Here is a 22,751-nt window from a genome sequence, read left to right as displayed (position 1 = left end):
TTATCTTATAAATGGGGGGGGGGAGACATTCAGATTCTTTCATAAATTGTAGCATTGTTTTATACACAATACATATTGTCATCATTTTACTATGATGATGCTGTCAGATAGACATATCAAGTCTCAGCATTGATTGTATTTGTCTGTGTAAATTCATGTATACTAATATGCCTATAATCTCTCCTGTTGCACTGGCAGCATTTCTATTTGTTCATGTGTGCCTCGAAGGAGTCACAGCATTGTGATAGAAAAGAGAAAAATGTATAAATATAACCTTCTGTCTTTTTTAAGAAACCTTAATTTATACAGGTTTCTGTGTCAAAATGAAACTGTGAAAGATTGTTTGTTTCTTGGGAGCTGTGCTTAACTACATATTGTTATGCGATTGTCAGTATTTGCATGAAAGATATAGGGATACCTCTGAGTGGTTCATTATTAAGCACATTGCAGTATCGGAAAAGAAAATGTTTACAGACAATATTTGAAAGTGTCAATCATATTTAGGAAGTTCATGTTTTTGATTGACTGATGTGTATATACTTTATTTTCACCTTAACATGTAGACATCCAACATAAAAACACGACTGGGGAAAGCTATAATGTCAATGATTGTAAGCTACTGTACGTTACACCAATGAAAGACAGTAAAGAAATTGGATCTTTAAAAGAGAGAGTAATGTGTTCACTACTCTGCACTGCCAACTCACAGTAACTGCATGCTTGGAAATGTTAAAGAGATTGGTAATGTTTTTTTTTGTTTTACTGACATTCTATTTAAATCATTATTGTGAAATCATAAAGTCAGCAGTGATCTCCAATCGATGGCAGGCTAGTTCTCTGACTCGCTGGTAGTATTCAGTTCTTTCTTGTGGCTCATTTCAGTTCATTTTCTTTCTTCTCTGCCTCCATCTTCTTCTCCACATCTTCCCCTGCCACCCTGCCGGCTTCAACAAGGTCTCTCTCGCTGCTGGAGGCTCTTGGCTCCTTGCTAACCACTGTTGCTTTCCTCTCGCTGGCATTAAAGCTCTGTGACCTCTGAGATGGCAAATATTTATTATCGGCTACAGTCAGATACTCGGTAGCGTCTGAGAGGTTTCTCTTTGCTTTCATCTTTGTTTGGTCTGCCACGGGTTCTGCTGCTGGCCGAGCTCCCTCACTTTCTAAAGACATATTTAAAGTCTGATCCTCCTTATTTTTAAGCTCTGTAGATGCAGTGCTAGCTTGAAACTGCTGGGTGAGAGTTCTGACTGTTGACACTTTAGGCATGTGACCAGTAGTGCTAGGGTGCACCTGGTACTCCAAGTTTGCTGGCCACTGATCTGGTGTTTTAGTGACCTGCTCCACTACTGTCTTGTAGTCTGCAGTTTGCACATCATCACCTGCCTCGGCTGGGTTGTAGATGATGCTGCTCATAGCTCTCTTCTTTGTGATAGGGGAAGTCTGCCTTTGGATTTCAGAAGGGGTAGATCTCAATGATTTAGTCCTTTTTGGGGAAGAGGAGGTTCCCGGCGGCAATTGGGCCTTCTTTCTGGGTTCATCTGATTCCTCTGATTCATCAGGCGGGCTGATGATGATGGTGCTCATAGCCCTCTTCTTTGTCAAAGGAGAAGTGGGTTGGTCTTCGACTGGATAGTATCTCAAGGATGTAGTCCTTTTTGGTGGGGAAGAAGGCTTTAGTCTATCTAGAAGCACTGTGCTGTCTTGTTTCATGTTGGATATAGTGCCTTGACTTGATGATGCAGATGCAGACTTTTGTTCACATGGAGATATGAGAATGTCCACACATGAACTTGGGAGTGATCTCTCCACACCCCCAACCTCTAAGGTCTGACCACCTTCCTTTGTGTTGAGAGTACAAATACTGGAGGCTTTCCGCAGACTCCTCTGTCCTTCTACACCAGTTTTAGTTGTCTCTTCTGTGTCCTTCTGCTTCGTTGCATACTCCTCCATGTCCATGTGGAAGCGGTAAAGACTGTAACCATCAGCGCTGTTAATACTGCCCTGGCGAAGTAGGGAGGAGGGTTCACACACAGAGGAGTTTCGTGAATAGGTTCTGGTCAGCTCCAGTCTGTCCACCCCAGCAAGCTTTTCCAGGGCCACTGCCATTCGTCCGTGGATCTCCTCCAGCTGTGCCAGGCGCAGATCCACTGTCTGCAGGGAGGCCTTCATAGTGTTCTCCCTCTCGTTAACCTCCTCCAGACGCATGGACATATTCTCAACTCTGCCAAGAACACCAGAGAAACAAAAGATTATGTAAGTACATGTATAAACTGTTATAACACGCTTAGAAATATATAAGCTACGCTCAAAAAGAGTGTTCACCTTTCTGAGGTAACCTTAATGCGCTCATCACTAGAGGATTGCTGCTCGTCCTCTTTCTCACGGAAATATTCCTCCACGCACTGTTCTTCAAACTCATACAGGCTTTTTAGCTCCTCTGGATTCAGCCTAAGCTCTGGTAGAAACAAATTGACACATGATGTTCTGTAAGTGTATATCTATGGACTACAACATGATTTTTACTATCTATGATTCAGGATGAGACTAAATTAGTCACTTAGTTAAATTGTGTGTATTTGTTTCATATCATTAGACGTGACTAACTTAGTCCGCGGTCCTTCTCATCCAGCTCTCCCTCTTGTCTCTTCCTGGCACACCGCCGAAACAGCCTGTTGAAAAGGATGTAAAGGTGGCTGAAGATGATAAGAGGTGGCGGCAGGATGGGACGGTCGTGGAACGTCATGATCAGCTGATATCTCTGAAACTTCCACACCTGGTTGGAAATGGACTTGACTTCAAAGAAAGTGTTGCTGTGGGGCCGGAAACCAAGACCAGTGAGTTCACACTGTAAAAGCAGATGTTTCTTGTAAAAATAATAGAGCAGTTAGACATTGGGGCATATACTTACTTGAACACTGCAATGAGCAAGTTGACCAGAAGAATGTTTGCTACGAGAAGGTAACAGGCCATAATGGCAGGTGTTAGCCAGGCACCAGGGATACATGGAGGCAGTTTCTTCCCATCCTCATCATATAAATGTTCACCACATGGAGCTGCAGGGAAAGATAAGTTATGGCTATAGAATTTATTCTGAGATCTTTAGCGAAATGATTCAAATTGCATTCTTGGCTTGAAGACTACTCACGGTTGATTTCCATTGCATAGACTTGGAGAAACATGGAGAAAGCGTTAAAAACAATACACATAGGATTTTTATATCGTACTTCTGTCAAGGTCAAGCTGATGTCCATGAAAGAGTGGACTGGTGTTAAAATCTTTTTCCAACTTGTTACTAATCAAACACTAAAGATAATTGGTGTCCTTTATATCTCTGGCCTCTTTTTTAGAATATTAAAAGAAGCAAATGTATTAGCAACTTCCTCTGAAAAGAACTGTTTTCATATTTAATAACCCTGCTAATTTAGGCTATTTTCGATAGCAGCTTGTTGCCTTCACCCTGACAGAAGAAACACTGACAGAAAAAAAAACTTGACGGCAGATGATCATGATTTACGAGACTACATAATGATACCTATCTTGCTTTTCCTCAATGCAAATATTGAAGGCTATTATAAATATGCCAGCAGAGGGAGACAAAGTATTGAGGGGTTACAGTGTAATATATTGTTACTAAACCTTACAGAATTTAACACATACAAATAAATGTAACACTGATCATCTGCCCAGAATCAGGAAACAGAATCTTACTATGAACTCTAGTCTTACGGTCTATCGAGTCCGCAAAAACCTCTCCATATATCATCCAGTAGGGCATGTAGAAAATGTTTCTGGCCAGGCGCCATGTTGGCTCCTCATCAGGGTGAAGGATGGCTTGCCGAGCCACCCCGAAGCTCATGAGCACCACCAGCATGATGACTACAAAGTACATCATATCTATCATCTGAAAGAGAAGAAGCAAACATTTGAACTCAGTGTAAACGCCTTTTCATTCTATTAGTGTGCATGTCATGTCTGTCATATGATTTTCACATGATTTGTGAAGCACTAAACGCTATTACCATCTTCCCTATCATCATCACATAGGGTCCCAGGTATTTGTTGACTCCAAAGATGTCCAATACGCGAATGTACCAGAAGATGATGTCTATGCAGTAGATGACTCTGCCGTAGCCCATGTAAGGTTCATGCTGCAGCCGTAGCATTAGCCCAAGAAGGAAGGTGCAAATGGCAGCCAGGTCTGTGATGTTCCAGTACTCCTCCAGCCACACACTTATCTTCTGTTTCAGCTTCCCCGGCTCTGACATTAGAATCTAGACACCAGGGTTTAAAGGTCATGCAGATACCACGAAATATCTCTAACACATGTAATGACTCAAATCAGATAAAATTGATCATAATTAATGCCTTGTACCTGCCTGACTTTTTCAGAGCCAAGTGTGAGGATGTATGCAATGACAGTCCACTCTTGTAGAGATGGCCATCGCTCCATTTTCACCAGGATTATGTAGTTGTACAACATTAAATAGCCCAGATAGCAAATCTATTGGAAGGAGAAAATACCAAAATGCCGGTGCACTTAAGTCACTACACTATAAGTAAAATTGAATAAATCATTCTTGTTTACATGAGGGAAACTTACAGTGTTGAACCAGAATTTGGTGAATGGCGCATCATAAAACTCAAAGAACCTTTTGCCAATGGGGATTTTGCGGACATTAGTGCTGCCCTCCTCCTCATCCCCCTTTCGGGAAGTTGTATCATTATTAGGGTCCTGCAACATAACAGCAAACTCTTTGTTTCAGCTTATCATTTTTCACTTTTGACAAAGAAAGGCATATAAACAGTATGTATACAATGGATTAATCAAATAAGGTTAGTGTGAACCTTGCTGGATTTTGCGTCATCATCCTTTTCTTTTCCCTGTTCTTTGCCTCCAGGTGCTTGATAGGACGCATCATCTCCAAGACGGAAATCCAACAGTAGAATGAAAGGAGGAAAGATGATTCCCAGAATAACCTAGGTGACAAAATAAGTATATGTATTCACAATAGTGTGAAGGCAATACTACAAGTGATGTTAATATTATTGTGAAATATTTTTTTTAATGGATGCCTAAAAGAAAACAGTTTGTGATGTCAACCTTGAGGCCGGGATTTTTGCCGATCCTTAAGCAGCCCATCCACATGTCGGTGAGCAACATCTGGCTGCAGGTGTGAGCAATGAATTCGCGTTGCTTAGCAGCCACAGCCAGCTTCAGACAGGTGGAGTTACTCCAGTTGACCAGCTCATATGTTAAGAGTTTCATGGCCACCTGTTCGTCATGCTTGTAGGACTGGTCCAACAGCTCGTAGGCCAGCTGGCCAAACTCTCTATGAGAGACAGTGAACAATAATATCCATTTCTATATTGCACTTCTCAAAAGAGTTTGAGATCACAGAGGGGTGAGAAAAAAAACACTACAAGTGAAACCTATGTGAGAGAGTTTATATGTACTGACTTGGAGTTGTTCTCCAGGTCTTGGGAGATGTCATCCACCAGTTCACTCTCAGAGCACTCATGGGCCATGGCTTTATACAGTTTACAGGCCACCAGGGCTTTCGCCATAGCTTCTTCTCCACGCTGCCAGAGGAACAGTGCCATCTTCTGGCGCTTCATCAGCACCGCCCACAGCATCAGCTCATGGAAGGGGAACTTGAATCGACAGACCTCGGGGTCGTCCACATCAATTTCCACCTCTTCTTCTTTCTTCTTCTTTTGTTTCTTCTTGCCTTTTGACCTTGGTTCATCATCCTAACAAAATGAAAACATGATGATATATTATTCTGCTGTGGGGGTTGTATTGTTTCAGCTACTTGACAGTATTTTGTTGTAAAAAAGGATACCACACCTCCATTCCTAGAAGCTTCAGAGCTTTTGGCTGCAACAAGAGAACAAAACAGGATCATCAATACCAAAATGTTACTTAATATGATGAGCTAGTCATTATCAATTATTTTCTTTTACCAATTCGTACCCTTTTTAGTCCATACAAATTATTGTAGAGGTTGCGGAAAGCCTTTCTGGTGTAATTGCTCCTGTAAGCTCCACCCATGAAGCACTCCAGCACCAGACCAATATCAATCAAAGTGATCTGATAATCTGGAGGAAGGTTTCCCTGCAAAATCACCAGAGTCATATACAAGTGTCTCAAGATGATATATAACCTGAAATAGTCTGAAATGGTAGACATTATGCAGCAAAAACGTGGGAAAGATCATTTTACCTTTTTGACATCCCTAACCACGGCATTCAGCGTATTGGCAGGGCCAAGTTTCTGAGAGAAGAGAGCAGGACGAAGAAGGTTTGTAATTAGTGTCAGCCATTTTCATATTTGTCACGTCTGTATTTTGAGGGATTAAAACTTCTCAGTCTCATTTTCATTTGCTGCAGTGTGTCAGGCCCACCGTGTTGTATAACTCCTCCAGTCTGGGAATGGTGAGGAAGTGGTGAATATTGACCCCATTCTCAAGGAGCAGTTTGACAAAGTCAACTCTGTCCAGCACCAGAGCATCCATCATAGCCTGCTCCAGAGAGTTCACCTAAGAAGAAGTAATACCAAAGACATGACTTATTATTTACACATTACAGCAGTCATTATATTTTCATATTTTAAACTGAAGTAAGAGTTGTTGTCATAAACGTCCATTCTTACCCAACGAGTCAACTCCAACTTCCTCGGGTCTGTTTCTTCTGGAGGTTCAGGCTTTGCCTTTCCCTTCCCCTTTCCCTTCTTACCCCGGGTTTTGTTTTGAGAAGCGCTGGCAGGACTCTTTTGCTTATCCTGGGCCGGGATTAAAGAGGTTGCACTGTTGGCCATGGCACCGGCAGGCTTATCAAACAGAAAATAAGGTAAAAAAAAATAAAGCTTTAGCATTAACATATCAGTCTCTTTTCTGTTGTTAGTATTATTTGATAACATCAAACCATTGGAATTTTCTTCTCTTTCTGTGCTGCTGTTGAGGACACACTATGTTATTTTAAGATCACCTGCAGACACATTTGAAGACATAAAAATACTTTGCTTTGGGAATAATTAATATCTGATGGGGTTTTTCCACAAAGGGAAGTCATAATAAGCCAAACACATTTTGAGTGGAGGGGGACTTTGAGCAACTCTATTTCAAAACAAAACTCTTTCCTTCTGTACTAAATGCATCCTCGCCAACTTTGCGACTGTAGTGCACTAGTGTGGAATGATTCATTTATTTACATTACTCGGCTGAACTCTGCTGCCAGGGTTCTAACCCACACGAAGCGCTGGCAGCATATCACTCCCATCCTCCAACAGCTCTACTGGTTGCCAGTCAAGTCACGCATCACTTACAAGATCCTCCTGCTCACCTACAAATCTCTCCATGGACTCTCACCACACTACCTAACAGATCTCCTCCACCCCTACACTCAGTCACGTTCCCTGCGGTCCTCTGACAGGGACCTGCTGGACACCCCCCGCACCAGGTTGTGGCTTTCTCTGCCAATGCTCCCACACTCTGGAACAGTCTACCACTCCACGTCCGCTCTGCCCCATCCCTGCCTTTGTTCATAAAGCACCTCTGACCCCCCCCCCCATTTGTTAAGCGACCTTGGTTTCCTTGAAAGGCGCTATATAAATCCAAGTTATTATTATTATTATTATTATTCAGATGTGAGCACCACTCACTGGTAAATTGTGTCCATAAACAAAGATGTGATTGCGAGCAATATCCACTCTGTTCCAGGCCAGAGCCAAACTAAGCTGGTCAGCTGCTGAAGCATTCGTGCCTGATGCAAAAGAAACGGGAGAGAGAGAATAGGAAGCATGTAGTACAGTGCATGAAAAATATTGCTGTGATGTTATACTTGTAGTACACATACTGTTGAGATGTCTAAGTGTGATGCAGCCAGATAATACCTTTTAACAAGGCAGTGAGAATGGCCATTTCAATATCTTGTTGTCCCTCAGAACCCATTCGAAAAACTGTGATCTACATGTGAGAAAGAAACGAAAAGAGAAGAAACGATGGCAGACGTGAAGCCATACAGTATACTGTAATGGTTGAATCAGTTGATACCAAAGCACATAAATGAATGAATAAAAATGTTGATTTGTATTCCCACTCTCACTGCAGCTGTAAACATGTGGTGATGAACTGATGGGAGATTCTTTCAGCAGGACCTCTCAGTGCAAGCTGACCCTCGGAGCACAAACAGCCAATTTTACTTGTCAGACAGTGTGATAGTGCTTTTCTTGTTATAGACTCAACTATATCAAATGAAATTACGCTGATGGGTCTGTCACAAGTACAGCCATGGTAAATGGAATTATTGGGTTGGCATGAATGTGTGGGACAGCGCCAGGGATTTCAGGGCTGGTCTTGGGATGCGTTGTTAATGAGCAGCAGTATGAGGACTGAAAACTTGTGTTGCTCTTTAGACACTTGCAGTGCTAAACACTGTGTGCTTTTTGCAAATAGGGATTTTTTAATGATGGTGAATTCTTAATTTGTTTAAATATTGCATTCTGGTGTCACAGCAAATTTCAGTCCTCTAAATCAGTGTTATTTGTCTAACCCAGCTGTTCACATGGGATTTACTTAGGAAGAAAGGATTATTTGGGGACTGGACTGTGACATTGATTCACCTGTTGGTTAGTCATGGCACTTTAGATTAAGAGCAGGCAATAGTGTGGCCTCTTAGTTGCGTATAAAGCGCTCAAACAACTTGGCAGCTCGGTCACATTGTTTGGGTCAGGTATCAGTGAAAACTAAATGCCCACATCGGTATGATCCTTGAATAAAGCAGTTTAAGTTGCTTATCTGTGTGTTGGCGCATTAGGATTGGGGATAGAGGATGCAGAGTCGCTGCTGAAGTAATAGCACTCTGTTGACTGAAAAAAAGCCTGGGGATGGAGAGAGAGGGGAACCTGGCTGAGGATTAGGGAGATGGATCCTCTCCATCTGTGTGCTGCATGCTTACTGTGAATGGATGAAGTAAGAGCCTCTGCTAAGCAGGTGGTAGTGTGCACTGATCTTTCCCACCCAAATGTATGGAGTCTGGAGATTATATGTGCTGGGCCATTACAAACTACTAATAACATCTCTGGAGATGCACAAATGCTGCCACTATTTATGTGCTAAGGTTTCTAGCACACACTTTGGAGAAACACTCTCAGCTCAGGGATTAATCTGCTATCTGTGAAGACTCTCACCAGGGTGTGTGCTTCATCATGGAGCCATGAACTGCATTGTTTACATTGAAGCAGTGTGTCACTGCAGAGTCAGACACCCAACACCACTTTACAGCTGTGTGCTTATACATGAGGGCTGATGATGTCCTACAGCGAAGCTGCGAATGCCCCAGACTACATGAAAATACCACACAAGGAGAAATGACAAGCATGTTGTGGGGATTAAGTTTATTCAATATGTTAATGGGAATACACAGATGAGTGGAATGGATAAATGACGATGGAGACCAGATGCTTCACAACAACACAATTTATTGATTGGCGCAGACATGTTATTTTCAAATAAAAGATAATTGTGGAATAGCTTGAAGATAATAACACCTTATTTTTCGGTGTATTCTACTCACCAGTTCCCTTTTCTTCATGCACTCGAGAACCATGAGCAGGATCTGCTGCGACTGGCTTTTGCTATAATTGAAAGTCTTCTGAATAGTTACCAAGAGTTGCTCTCTGACATCATCACTAACCTGGCTGGAAGAGGCGATTTAAGGATTAAATTTCAGCTTCTTTTTTTTTTTTTTTATCAGAAGAATAATATCCAAGTACAATAAAGAAAAAATCATCTAAAACTCTCACCCATCATCCTCTGAGAACTTGTGTGCGAAAGAAATGATATCGGAAGCTCGGCCGCTGCCGTCACACACCACCACGGGGATGGGAGGCTCGTCTCTCAGACTCTCCAGTGCAATGGAGATCACGTTGGGGCCTCCCTCCACTATCAGACACACAAGAGGAACCCCCTGACCCAAACCTGGAACACACGGTCAAAAATACTGAGTCCTTCCATCCATTTATTACATTAAGTGTCACTGCATGATAACAGAACTTTGGGAATGAACTGTTGAAGCAGAACACGTCGATGTGATGTGTGAACAGACACAACCAGAGAAGTGAGGGAGTGAAGTCATTGGTGACAGTTGAGCATCCCTTTGCTGTCCCTGCCTTATCCAAGCTCCAGGCATAGGATGACAAAGGGAAGCCCACAGGCCACAGAGGAGTTCTCCATCCACATGTCAAACAAGGCTCACACACCATGGAGGATGTTTTATGTCTACGGAGCGCTGTGTGACTTACGCGTGTTGATCTTCTGCAGGGAGATGTGCTTCTCCAGCAGCCGGCGGAGTTTGACCTCAGAGCCGTACTTCCCACAGGTGCCGTTGTCAGTCAGGATGAAGTGGGAGTGGCTGTTGTTGAGCACAGCCAGCTTGCTCAGAGGGTTTGCCATTGTCTGATAGGGTTTGTTTACCTGGAGAAAAAAAAGGAGAAATTAGTTTGAAATGTTTTAAGAAGGAATATTAGTAAGAAAGGGTCTTTTTTTCTGGAAAATAAACGCAGCAAATATTCTCACATCTTTTCCTAAGAGATCCTCTTTGTTTTCCAGGATCCCCCATGGAGCAATTCCTATAGCGCACACCTTCCCTCGTGACTTGGAGGAATGGTCCTTTAAGGCGTCTCCTACATGACGGATCACCCCTATGGTGTAAAGAGCAAAATATAGCAACATGAATAATGGCTCTTTCATCTGCCTAGTGGGGCTGCATCATGGGTCACACTGTGGTTACGGCGTGCAAACTCCACACAGATTGTCATTTGTTTTTCCACAAAAAAAAGCTCTAATTACAGTGCTTAAACCTGTGACAATAGGTTGGTAAAATCTCCCCCAGGAAATTACAGAATAGGTTATTATGTAATGACAATTTAGAGCAAAGGTAATCTTCTAATGTCACAAATTGTTATTTTGCTAAGTGAACATTAAAAGCATCGTGAACTGTCAGCATCCTACCAGTGTTGACTCCACCCGTGAAGATCCAAGCTCCGGTGGTGACGGCAGCTTTGATCAGGCCTTTGCCAAACACTTGCTTGAGTTTGGGTTGGAGGTCGAAGTTCTGGAGACCTCCGTGTACGGAGATGAGCAAGGTGGGCAGCTCCAATTGCCAATCCTTCACCATCAAATGCAGGAGGTTGTCAGGTTTGGTGTCATAGGAGACTCGGATATACTTGGAAAGAAAAGAAGGGAAGAGAACTGTATTGTGACTTATTTCTAATTAAACCACGCAGTCACTTTGAATTCATTTTTCAGTGGCTGAGACTCACCATGGCCTTGTTGACGAATCCTCCACCCTGGAACTCAATCAAGCCAAAGGCGTCTGTTGGGTAGGTCCTGGTGTGCTTGATCACACTCCATTTATCCTTTGGGGTGTCAATCTGCACCAGCTGGTTCGCTTCCTCTAGTGAGTTGGCACCAGCAGGGATGGCCACGTGTTGCGATGTCAGCTGACCACAGGCACATCTACATGGATCACAGAACAAGCATCACGGAGTTACCGTGTCAGTCCTGGGCCCCGTATAGCCCTGATTTCTAAACATGAAAACGTGTGTTGATTATTCATAGAAATCCCTGAGCAGTTGATTGAGCGTCCACTAAAGTGTTGTTTAGTGTGCTCATGAAGGCTGTGTCTTTTCCTCGAAACACACATCGCACAGGCTCTTTCATGACTGTTTCCATTTCTGGGAAATCCATGCCTCGGCAAACAAAGGCCTGCACTGCGTGGCTGCTCTCGAATACACTCTGAAAAATCAGGTTGTCTGATAATCTCTGTCATGATTTAGTCAATTAATGAATAAACCAAGAGATATTATTTCTAAAAAGTGAATATGGAGCATTAATATGAATTTATGAGTTACATATTATATCAAAAAGGGCCCAATTGACAAGTTTTACCAGTCTGCCTACATAACATTTACATTTAAACTTATTTTGAGTAAAATGAAAATTGTTTGTAGCAAGTTCAGCAGTAAAAAGGAGCAACAGTGTTAGTGAAACTTCAATAAATCACAGTTGTTTTAATACGGGTTGGAGTCATGTTCAAATGATAATGACATAGCTGCTGTTGTAACCTGTGGCCATATGTTTACCACAAATAACAAATAACCATTTAAAAAGCAATTTGAAGAGCGTAATTACCTGGTCGGGTCCTTGGTGGGAAATTTGTGAATACATTCTCTTTTAGAAAAGGTCCTCTCAATCCAAGCTTTTTGTGCCTGTAAAGAGAAAAGATAAGAGAGAAGAGAAAAGTGTTAGCTCACATAGCGTCATACTAAAGTCATGGGGAGATCATCTTTGCAGATATCTGAATTTAAATTTCACTATCAAAATCCTCTCAGTAGTAATCCGGGCTAAGAGATGAAGACTACATGCATCCTGCAAAGAGACTCAGTAAGAGAGGAGAATATATAAATTGAAGTGAATACAGCTTATATTGCGTGCAGACTGGTATCAACAGGCAAAAACATTGTACACAGCAAGGTTGAGCATTTGTTTTTGTTAGTCCTGAGATTATTAGAGCACAGTTGATGTTGACTAACACCTTTTATTGTCTGCTCGAGCTTGATAAGCAGCCAGTGAAAAGCATCGCACAAAAGTACTATGTCCACGCACTTTGTTAAATCCTGCTCTGATTGCTGTCTGATGTTTTTCCAGTACTGAGCAAAAATAACCTGAGTTCAAAGCAGAGTTTCTCTGAGGGCCATTGTTGACGGTGGAGGCCCAATTAAAACTGAAGCATTGGAAGCAAATCTTTCCATAAAAACACTCGGAAGTTAAATGGAAAAAAAAAACATTACTGATAACAGCGTTGATAGCTTAAAACATACTAAAATAATCTCTATTTTAACTTCACCTATGATTCAGAAGTCATAAGAGAATAAATGAAAGACTTGTGAGTCTTGTCTTGTGAACAGTAATCACAAGTGCCAATAACACAATACAGTTACTGTTCTCTCTTTAGCTGCACAGTTGGCCTCAGCCAGCCGGGAGGAGGAGCAGCAGGGCGGCTGCAAAATCCAATACCATCTCTGTTAAGTTCTGCAAAAATATATTTTTTTTTCATCCTTCCCTTCATACATCTATAAATAAACCTTGTTCTTTTCTGCACCCCAATATTATTTGCATCTGGAATGACCTTTAAGACTTTAACCACCAGACTAAATAGTCATCTAATAATGACTTGGTTGAATAAATAAAATCACTAAGCTAAATATACACAGGATTCCTATTTATTTAGTTGCATTGGCATTTTTTGTTGTTTCCTTTTGAAAGTTAAACTAATTGCTTGAATGAAGACAATGTGAATAGTCATCTTGAATAGATGTAATTTACAAATAATTTTACCGAGGTAGCTTTTTTTTACAAAAAATATCACCACCTTGTATTTTCAAAAAGTCTGAGGCAGAGTGCCGTTGTTGCTGTCTGTCTTGTTTCAGCAGTTTTCCATCTCAGTGTTATCATGCATCATTACGCACCCAGAATTCATACAGTGCTGCCTGTTCTGATTCACCACATCTGAATTCCCTTTCCATCACCTATAATTTGTTCCACCTCTCTGTAATGTCTACCTCATTCTGTCAATAAAGAGATGCAATTAAGTTTTAAAAGAGTTGCAGATACATAATGTAGATACACTTACACACAATCTTCTGTCCGAGATGCAGAGTCCTATCTCAAGTGCTGCTGGAGGTTCAGCCCAGAGAGTAGAGAGGAAGTCTACAGTCTGCTGCTCCTCCAGCAGAGCTTTCTCCTGGTGCTGCACTCCCAGTCAAGTGCTCTCATTGAATCCCACAAGACATGAAACTTCTTCACTTTATGAGGGCCAGTTAATATGGTGAGCATGTGAGCAGGGTCTTTGTTCGCCTAAGTCTCATGACTCCAGTTCAAGGTAATCCTTTTGGGAGTCCCATGACCCCTTCTCCATGCCCACAGGGTATTTTCATCCTTCGCTTGAACAAGGCACAATAAATCTACTTTGATAACCGGCCCCTAATCTCCCAATTTGTTGAAACGCCTTTCTTTGTGTTCACTTCACAGTGTGGAAAATCTTAGTTTGTGTGAGAAGACGGAGCAGACTGGCTAACCTAAAAGCACTGCAGTCTCGTTCAGAGGACTCCCTAACTTTTCATTTGAAACATTTTCACCCCCTCCAACTACTTTGATTTCAACCCAATTTGCATAATTGAGAGAATTGGATGCAGGCATTCTTTTGGAAGGCGCCTTGTTAAGACATGACTGGTCTCCAGTTGGGGGCAAGGTCAGTCAATGCTAATTGCAGTTAATCTCTATTTCTAGCCACCATGCTTTTGTGGAGGAAAAGAAAACTCAGCAGACCAGCTGTTCAATATTCTCTTCATCTTGCTTTTTCATTTTTGCTTATGTGAAATGGATTTGCATTTTACAAACTTCTGTGATTTTGTATAATAAATATCCTTCCAGCAGGGTGAAAATGAATGCCACTGTTTAAACAAAAATCACATTTAGCCTACTGGCTGCTATCTGGTATCAAACAGTTTAAAGTGTGGGCTAAAATAGATCATTGGAATATCAATAGGCTTCTGTTTGGGTAAGGAAAAGTCAAATATGACATATTGAGATTAGTTTAAAGTGAATCCTGTTTATTGCACATGCTGTACTTAATGAAGTAATTCAATTTAAACTATTTAAAGTCATTAAGGGCTTTGAGGAGCTAAAGGAAGGCATTAGGTGAGCTAGAAGCTGAGATGGAGTTAACAGGCACAAAGTTGTAGACATCCATTTAAAACCTTCCTCATGTGAACTGGTTTAATAAGCTCTCCTTTTATGGTTGAAGTGAGCAATTTTGAGCCTGACTGTAACTCAGAGTGAAAAAGACAAAGGAGGTTGGTGGTTGATGAGTCAGAAAGACAGAGAGAAAGAAGCCCAACATCTCCCCCAACTTTCCCCCTTTGGTCCTGCTCCGGTAAAAATGAACGTGGGCCGCTGTTAATTATAGCCAAGGAAAACAAAGCGCATTTCCAGAAGGGTTTGTTGAGCATGTCGCAGTTATTTCAGCGTACTTAAACTCATTAACCACAGCAATTAAAACCAAAATCCAGTCAGCAACCAGCTGCCTCGTTAAGAGCTGCCTTTGAGCACTTAACAAAAACCTGCAGGATCAGATTGTGTCACACCAAGCAAATTAACGAGACTTAAGACAAGCCTCAGAACAATAAACAATAATTTCATTCCAACGTGCAGAATTTTCGGAGGAAATGGTCGCTCAAAACAAAAGACAACTGTGTGAAATGGAAATTATAATTGCAGGATTGCTGAGGAGGCCACATAAAAGGTATACAATATATTTGTAATTTGTAATATTTCCTCCAAACACAGTATATTGCTCTGTTTTTTTATGTTTCTATCCTGATTTTCGAATTTTTTCAAGAATAAGTACTTATACCAGATTCACAATGCAGTAGCCATAGTATTTGTGTCAGTCAAGATGTATGCCATACAATCATGCCTTTTTGCACTGCAATCACATGGCCCTGGTCTCCTGACCCACAGCTTAGTGAGGCACATCACAGCAAATTTGTTTCAGTGCTGCTACAATTACACGGACTGTTCAGCTCCCGACAGTCATACAGAAAAGATATAATGATGGCTTTATTTCTGTACGCTGAACATCTGACCTGGTCAATTTCAGTGCATTTTGAACACATAATTGTTTACAGTTGGTGGCTTTATTAGGTTGAGTAAGATCTATACGTGTGATTTATTCTGAATATTGTAGTAACGATGGACTCCACACAACAAAAGCACAAGTGAAATGGATCAGAAAGGTTTTGGGGGTCCTAACGGAATGTCACCAGGGTTGAAGATAAAAGCAACTAATTGCTCAGCTTTGGTATTGAATGGCGATGTGGTTGGAGCTTGATGCAGTGTGACAGGAAGGAAGCCCATGTAGACTTCTTTACTGTCTGGAAAAAAAATATTCCAGACTCATGGTCGATCCCACGTGGACGGAATAAAAAGCTGCCTTTTACATATTTTCACTCGAGGGGAAAAATATTTGGACAAGGCAACACACTCGTGTTACAGGCTCTGGACAGACAAATTTGCATTAACTGTGACGATAACTGTTTTCAGTCAGCTCTGTTTGTAAATGCACTCATTGTTCCTCCAGGGTTAGAAAATCCAGTTAGCCATCACATGAGTCCAACATGTCACTGATTATCCCCAAGAGTTGAGGGAGTCATAAGACATGTTTTAAAGCTGCTGGTTTTCCCCAAAGAAATTCTGAAAGAAATCAGAATAAAGATAGCACCTCTGTAAAAACTAACAGGTATACAATCTTCTTTGTATTAGAAGAGAAGCATACACCAGTATGGTAACAGATTTAGTTGAAATCCTCTCTAACAATCTTCATAAGGTATGACGGCAGGTCTCTAAAGGTTTTGACAGTACGTATATGTAAATGTTACTAGTACTATAACAGCAACACTCAATTAACAGATATGATTTTGAGTGTTTGTTTGATTCTGCAATATAAAAATGTCAATTTATGGCTGATAGGTAGCAAACATATCACCTTGTTTATGGGGTGTAAGAATTTCCATAGCACTTAAATCTTTAAGGCAATTCTCTTTGCTTTGAACGCATCTTTTATACAAATTAATTTGGTTTGATTCATAATTTAGGTACAACAACCCAGGTAAGTTTGCACTTAAGTAATGAGAAACCAATTTAACTCAACTTTACTACAGAATGCTGTAACATTTGAAGATCTTACTTTCAGAAACTTTGCAAACTCAGACCTTCACACGTATGGGGTCTGCTTTAGTCCAGCCCCTGACCCTGAGCCTTAAAGCTTTTTGAGAATTCTTGGCCCTCACCTGACCTAAGCCTGACGCTTACATCACACAGTCATATGATCTCGCAAACCCAAAGTGAAAAATGTAGTATTTGTTTAAACATTTAAATTGATTTTGTTGCCTCTTATTGATACAGCAAATTAGTTTTAAGGGTCCGAGCACAAAACTCATCAGTAATTATTCAAAACCATCAGGGTGCAGATGGTTTCAGATTTCCATCCAAACTGCTGAGCCTTAAGCATCTAATTGAATTAAATTACAATTGTAATTTCCCCCCTATGGATCAATGAAGTATAAACGTTTTTAATCGTATAAACGTTACATTTTTAGCAAAAGAGGTAAAAGGTCAGAAGAGGCAGTTCATTTGCTGGAGAACAACGTTATCTGTGTAACAGATAGAAGTTCATTTGTGGCAACAAGGTAGTATCATGTGAAGACATTTTATTGAATGTGCTCTCTGTTGGAGACTTTTACCCTTATTTCAAATCATGTGTCATCCACCCAGATTCAAAGAGATATTGCTTTTACTCTATTTCTGATGCATTACACCAAGGATGAAAAATAAATCCTTCTCCATACCATTAACCACTGTAAATAATGAAGTATACACCTATCATTCAAATAAATCCACGATTAAAGACTATCGTAAAAACATGACAAATATAAATATGCATGATCCAAAGAAAAGGACAATGTTATCTCTCAGCAGTCTGGTCTGTGCAGCCAGTGAGTTTATATTTAGCAATATATCGGATATCATTAAAAGTGCAGCTGAGAGCCATGACATTGCTGATTGCTTTACAGAGTAAAACCGCATATAAAAAAGCTGTGGATTATACAAAGAATATTAATCTCAGTAAATAATGCCCCCTGTAATTTATAGAAACCCATCACACTAAATTATTTTGAAGATGTCAGTGTCAGATACACTGTTGATATAGGATGGTTAGGATAGGATGATATGGTTAAAAAAAGAAATGCTTACTGGAACATTGTGATGTTGATTATATGGACTATATGTAATCTACAGAGGATGAATTTTTAATGTTTTACAATATATTTTACAGTTCATTTTCCATCTTTTTTTTTCTGGAAAAGTAGAAGCATTCAAACTTGTTTAGGTTTACTCATCATTTATTTTTAAACTATTTAAATAAGAAAGTGTTTTTTGTTCTTTGTCCTCCACTGTCCTATGCTTACATGCATCTGCAAAAGCAACACCAAACAGTTCGCAGTGTGCATGCTCTAATCCCAGCATGCACTGCTCATTGAATGGGGAGCAGAGGCATGCATCTATGTAAATATCACATCTTTTTTGCTTTCAAGGACATGTTAACAGGAGTGTGTTAATCACATGAAAGCAGACTTTAGAAATATACAAGTCCATAATCTGTCATGGCTGTGGTCGTCCATACTGGGCCATTATGAAGGATTAAACTGCAACACTGGAGGGAGCAGCTCTTGAAGCCTGCTCAGCTTCGAACACCACTTAACAGTAAGTTTGAGGGGCTTGGAGGGCAGACCATATGCACACCAATATATGCAGCCAGCAGTCCTAAATGGTGCATGTCATTATGCCAGACATAGGGGCTCTGAAATGATTGGTTAGGAACAAATGTGGCCAGCTCATGGTAATGGTTTCATGTCACATGCTGTGCAACACATGTCATTCTCAGACTATCAGACAGTCATATGGTTTCACAAAATACAAAAAAAAAGATAAAGGGAAGCTATCCATTTATGGATAACTTTTATAAAACAACACCAAACATTTGTCAAAATAAATGCAACAAACACACTCACTTTATTATGTATAAATGCATCTCTACATGCACAACATGTCGAACCTTGAAGCAGATGGCTACAGCAGTGGAAGACCACACCGGGTGCCACTCCAGTCACCTGAGAACAGGAACTTGAGGCTACAATTGGCACAGGCTCTCCAAAACTGGACTGTAGAAGATTGGAAAAGCATTGTCTGGTCTGATGAGTCTCGATTTCTGCTGCAACATTCAGATGGTAGTTGCAGAATTTGTCGTAAACAACATGAAAGCATGGATCAATCCTGCCTTGTATCGACTGGTGGTCGTGGTGTAATGATCTTTTCTTGGCACACTTTGGGCCCTTTAGTACCAACTGAGCATGAGTATTGTTGCTGACCATGTCCATACCTTTATGACCACAAACTGGTTTCTTAAAGATGACAATGATTTCACTGTACTTAAATGGCCTCCGCAGTCACCAGATCACAATCCAATAGAGCATCCTTGGGATGTTTGGGATCATGGATGTGTAGCCGACAAATCAGCAGCAACTGTGTGATGTTGTCATGTCAGTATGGACCAAAATCTAAAGAATGTTTCCAGTACCTTGTTGAATTTATGTCACAAAGAATTAGGGCAGTTCTGAAGGCAAAAGTGGCTGGTGAGCGTATATTTCAAGAGAAATACAATATCAGAACAAATTAAAAAAAAAAAAAAAACAGCTCAGTACCTGTTGAATGTGACAGAACAGGCTTAATCTTACCTTCTGCGAGCCAGATGTGGAGCGTTTGAGGGAGGGCCGTTTAAAGGTGCTACTCTGGCCCTTGGTGTCCATGTTGAAGACTTTAAGTCAAAACGACTTGAAAAGGGATCCTTCGAGACTGGCGACTGGTCAGGGTTCAGCGGCAACGTCAATATCAGAAACAGACAGAAACCAGAGATACCCGCTACAGAACCAAGGCATGACAGCAACCTTTGGATTTATACTTATATACTATACTTTTTTTTTTAAAGATCAAAGTTTCACATCATTAAAGGTTTCAGCGCTTCTCTCTCCTCTCTGCAGCTTACTCCCGACTGACAAGACAGAGATCCCAGCCAGGGATATAAATCACTCGATGACACACTTGACACATAGACCCTTTTCCTCTGCCGGGCATCCCATAATCAGGCTTAATGCAGCCGGCTCTTACGAAGCCTCACAGCCTAATGGATAGAGATTTAATAAATGATTATTGAAGGTAAATCTACTTTGGAACACCACAACCCCAAAACAAGCTTAGAGAGACCATGCAAGCTGTGAGGCTAAAGTTAGCCGGCGGAAAGCCAAAGGTTGTCCCACCAAATGAACTCAGTGTGTCTGACAGGGAAGACAGGAGTGTCCCGGCAGAGTGCACACATAAAGGCATGTACAGATACAGAGTGGGATACAGAGACAAAAGCCAGACTTAACACACAGTAATGTGAATGTGCTAGAAGGCAGTTCTTTGGGAGAAACACACCAGGACTAGTCTCACCAGTTATTTCAAACTGCACACCTTCTACCTACCAACCTTCAGAAAAATCTGTACAATCAGGGCAAAATGCCTTACTGACCCATTGCTGTTATAGTTTTGTTACCATTAGATTATAGCAGAATACAATGAATGTTAGCTTTGAGCTCTCGTTCCCATTTGACAGCAACATTTTACATGTAGTTTTGTTCCACATAAAGTAGTCTCACAACACAGATTTAGAGCAGCTTGATGTTAAGTATTGTTAAGAGTTTGACCTCTTATGTAACAGCAACTAAATTGATGGAAAACAAAACTATTAAGACTTAATACGACATTGCATTTAGGCCTACCCTGATGAATAAGAGCAAATAGTTTGCTATTCATTAACAGAGCTTGTATTAGTGGTTATGAATTATATTACTTTAGTACTGAATTTATCACTTTTTAGACCAACTAAAACCTGTTATGCAATGTCATTACGACATTATGAATGATTAGCTGGACAGAAAATGCAATGTTTAAGTGCCTCGACTTCTAAATCTATGAACGTAAACTATCCTACCTTATAGCAGATCTGTTACATTATATTGCATACATGAGAGGAGCAAAGTGTATACGTTTTTTTGTAGATATATTAGGTTTTTTCTTCTAATCAAACAAAATATATCTGAGCTTCAGATGGGAAAAGATTCAGGTTTTAGTCCTCAGACACATTGGATATGCAGCAACTCCCCCTACTGGATACTAACTGGAATGATCATAAGGGAGAAACACAAGTAATGTGTTTGAATTTGATCCCCAAACTGACCTTGTCCAAATTATGGCAATACATAGTGGAAACTACACAGCAGCAGGAAGCATGATAGCGATAGCAGCCTATTCAACAGATATTTGCTTTACAATCAAATAAACTGATTAGACAAACCCTTTAAAATCCATTTTCCCTTTTCATTTCCCCTTAGCTTCAAGGTATATACAGTACTGTAGTATATCAGTTGATTGCAGCCATTCATTAAAGCTACAGTATATGATATTTACACTGGGTGAAATATTCAAACATAAGACTTATTTATAGCTAAACATTTCATTACTTTATAAACTTTTGGATAGCTACTAGAATTGAGAATACAGTTCTGTGGATGTGAACAAAGTTTGGCTGCAGTGCAGCATGAGTGTTTAATGACTGACCTACCACTGGGACAGCAGGGTTTATGAGGATAAACAAAATCCTTCTGTTCCAAATGGAAGCTCTCAGAAACACATTGTGACACACAATTAAACTGCAAAGAAGCATTTTAGTGCAGCAAAGAGATAATCCACAATATGTAATCACCAAGTATGTGCTGTGCTGTTTTTACAGTAACATGAGTAAGTTAAAGCCTTACCTGTTTTGTTCAGTGCTGCAGGAAAGTTGAATGCTTTCCACTGGTCTTTATCTCAAATTTGGCAGTCTTGCCCCTGAATGATTTTTTTCCCCCTACTCCATTCCATCCATGAGTCCCAGTGTTGTCTGCCTCTAAGAATGGATAATGCGTAATTTCTCCTAGTAAGCAGACACAAATGAGCTTTATCATCTGTTGGGGGCTTTGCAAGTGTCAGTGAAGGAGATTATTTATCTCCAGCAGAAGGTAGAGCACCAAATGGAGCAGAAGCACGGAGGACTATTGATTTGAAAAGTGTGGTGCGACCCAAAAACATGACAAAGAAATGTATTTTAATATAAAACAAGAATTGTAATTATCCGGCTAAGTATGTCTAGAGAGGAACATTCTGTAATGCAATGATGCTGAGCCCAAAACAAGTTTCCCCAAGGAGGCAATAAAGAGTTTATCATATCTCCTCTCACCTTCATTTAAGGAGCCACACTTGCTCTTTAAGTATAGTATATTGCTGCCAATGTGGTTGGTAGTTTTATTATGTTGGTTATACTGCTATCATTTATTGCAGAGTTTATTGTTGACACACTTTGGCAATTTGTAACACAGAAGAAGAGATATTGGCTCCCGCAAAAAAAAAAAAACTCACATGTTCACAAAATCTCATTTCACAAGCAACAGATAATATTTAAAATAAATCCAACCTGACATGAACACTTCATTGAATAGGCTATTGTTGGCAGAGAAGGTGCTTTCCTTCCAGTCAGTACTCAGGAAACTGATCTCTCTTTTGCACAAATGAATGTTAGAAAAGTAAGCCTTATAAACTTAATTTTACATCAGTTCATTCAAATAATCATAATTTTTAAATTCATTGGTCAAAATGAATGCGACAGCTTAATATATACAATCTCTGCTAAGATCAACAGTAGCAGTATATTAGCTTGCAGTAGGCTACACAATGTACTAACCCCTGACTATTTGAAACAAATCTCAGGGCACAGGTGTTCTTAGAGCAGATCACTTCTAAATTATACCACAAGAGGGAGCTCTGATCTCTTGTTTGGGCATGGACGTTATGCATTATCTCTGACCGTGGGGTCACACAGAAACACTTTGTGCTTTAATACTATCAGGTTGTCTTAGAGCTCATCTGTATGTCACATCCACCAGTAGACCTACAGCCAGAACCATGAAAACCATGAAATCTGCCTGTTCAACACAAACA

The 22,751-nt window shown here is 40.5% G+C and overlaps 1 protein-coding gene across 1 annotated transcript; it reads right to left on the bottom strand.

Moving 5' to 3' along the window:
- Nucleotides 1–873: 873 nt before the first annotated feature.
- trpm1b (transient receptor potential cation channel, subfamily M, member 1b) lies at nucleotides 874–19,619 on the bottom strand. Its single transcript, XM_078256224.1, has 27 exons — nucleotides 19,415–19,619; nucleotides 12,192–12,268; nucleotides 11,321–11,516; nucleotides 11,010–11,223; nucleotides 10,575–10,699; nucleotides 10,301–10,472; nucleotides 9,803–9,977; nucleotides 9,574–9,697; nucleotides 7,892–7,964; nucleotides 7,661–7,761; nucleotides 6,653–6,829; nucleotides 6,405–6,539; nucleotides 6,224–6,274; nucleotides 5,975–6,115; nucleotides 5,849–5,878; nucleotides 5,459–5,751; nucleotides 5,102–5,330; nucleotides 4,846–4,977; nucleotides 4,601–4,732; nucleotides 4,373–4,501; nucleotides 4,020–4,271; nucleotides 3,727–3,901; nucleotides 3,146–3,166; nucleotides 2,909–3,053; nucleotides 2,605–2,810; nucleotides 2,323–2,455; nucleotides 874–2,221 (listed from the first exon to the last, which is right to left on the bottom strand). The coding sequence occupies exons 1-27, from the start codon at nucleotides 19,484–19,486 to the stop codon at nucleotides 874–876; spliced, it is 5,058 nt and encodes a 1,685-aa protein (XP_078112350.1). The 5' UTR covers nucleotides 19,487–19,619.
- Nucleotides 19,620–22,751: the final 3,132 nt, after the last annotated feature.

The sequence above is a fragment of the Sander vitreus genome, chromosome 8 (assembly GCF_031162955.1).
Source record: "Sander vitreus isolate 19-12246 chromosome 8, sanVit1, whole genome shotgun sequence".
In the NCBI taxonomy this organism is placed as follows: Eukaryota; Metazoa; Chordata; class Actinopteri; order Perciformes; family Percidae; genus Sander; species Sander vitreus.
The sequence above is the reverse complement of the archived record's forward strand: the minus strand, read 5'-3'. Positions and strand labels throughout refer to the sequence as shown.

Coding starts and splice junctions, on each gene's coding strand:
- trpm1b (XM_078256224.1), bottom strand. CDS start 19,486: ATGGACACCAAGGGCCAGAGTAGCACCTTTAAACGGCCCTCCCTCAAA. Junction 9,978..10,300: donor CCTGCAGAAGATCAACACGC/GTAAGTCACACA, acceptor CGTGTGTTCCAG/GTTTGGGTCAGGGGGTTCCT. Junction 5,752..5,848: donor TGAAGCTTCTAGGAATGGAG/GTGTGGTATCCT, acceptor TCATTTTGTTAG/GATGATGAACCAAGGTCAAA.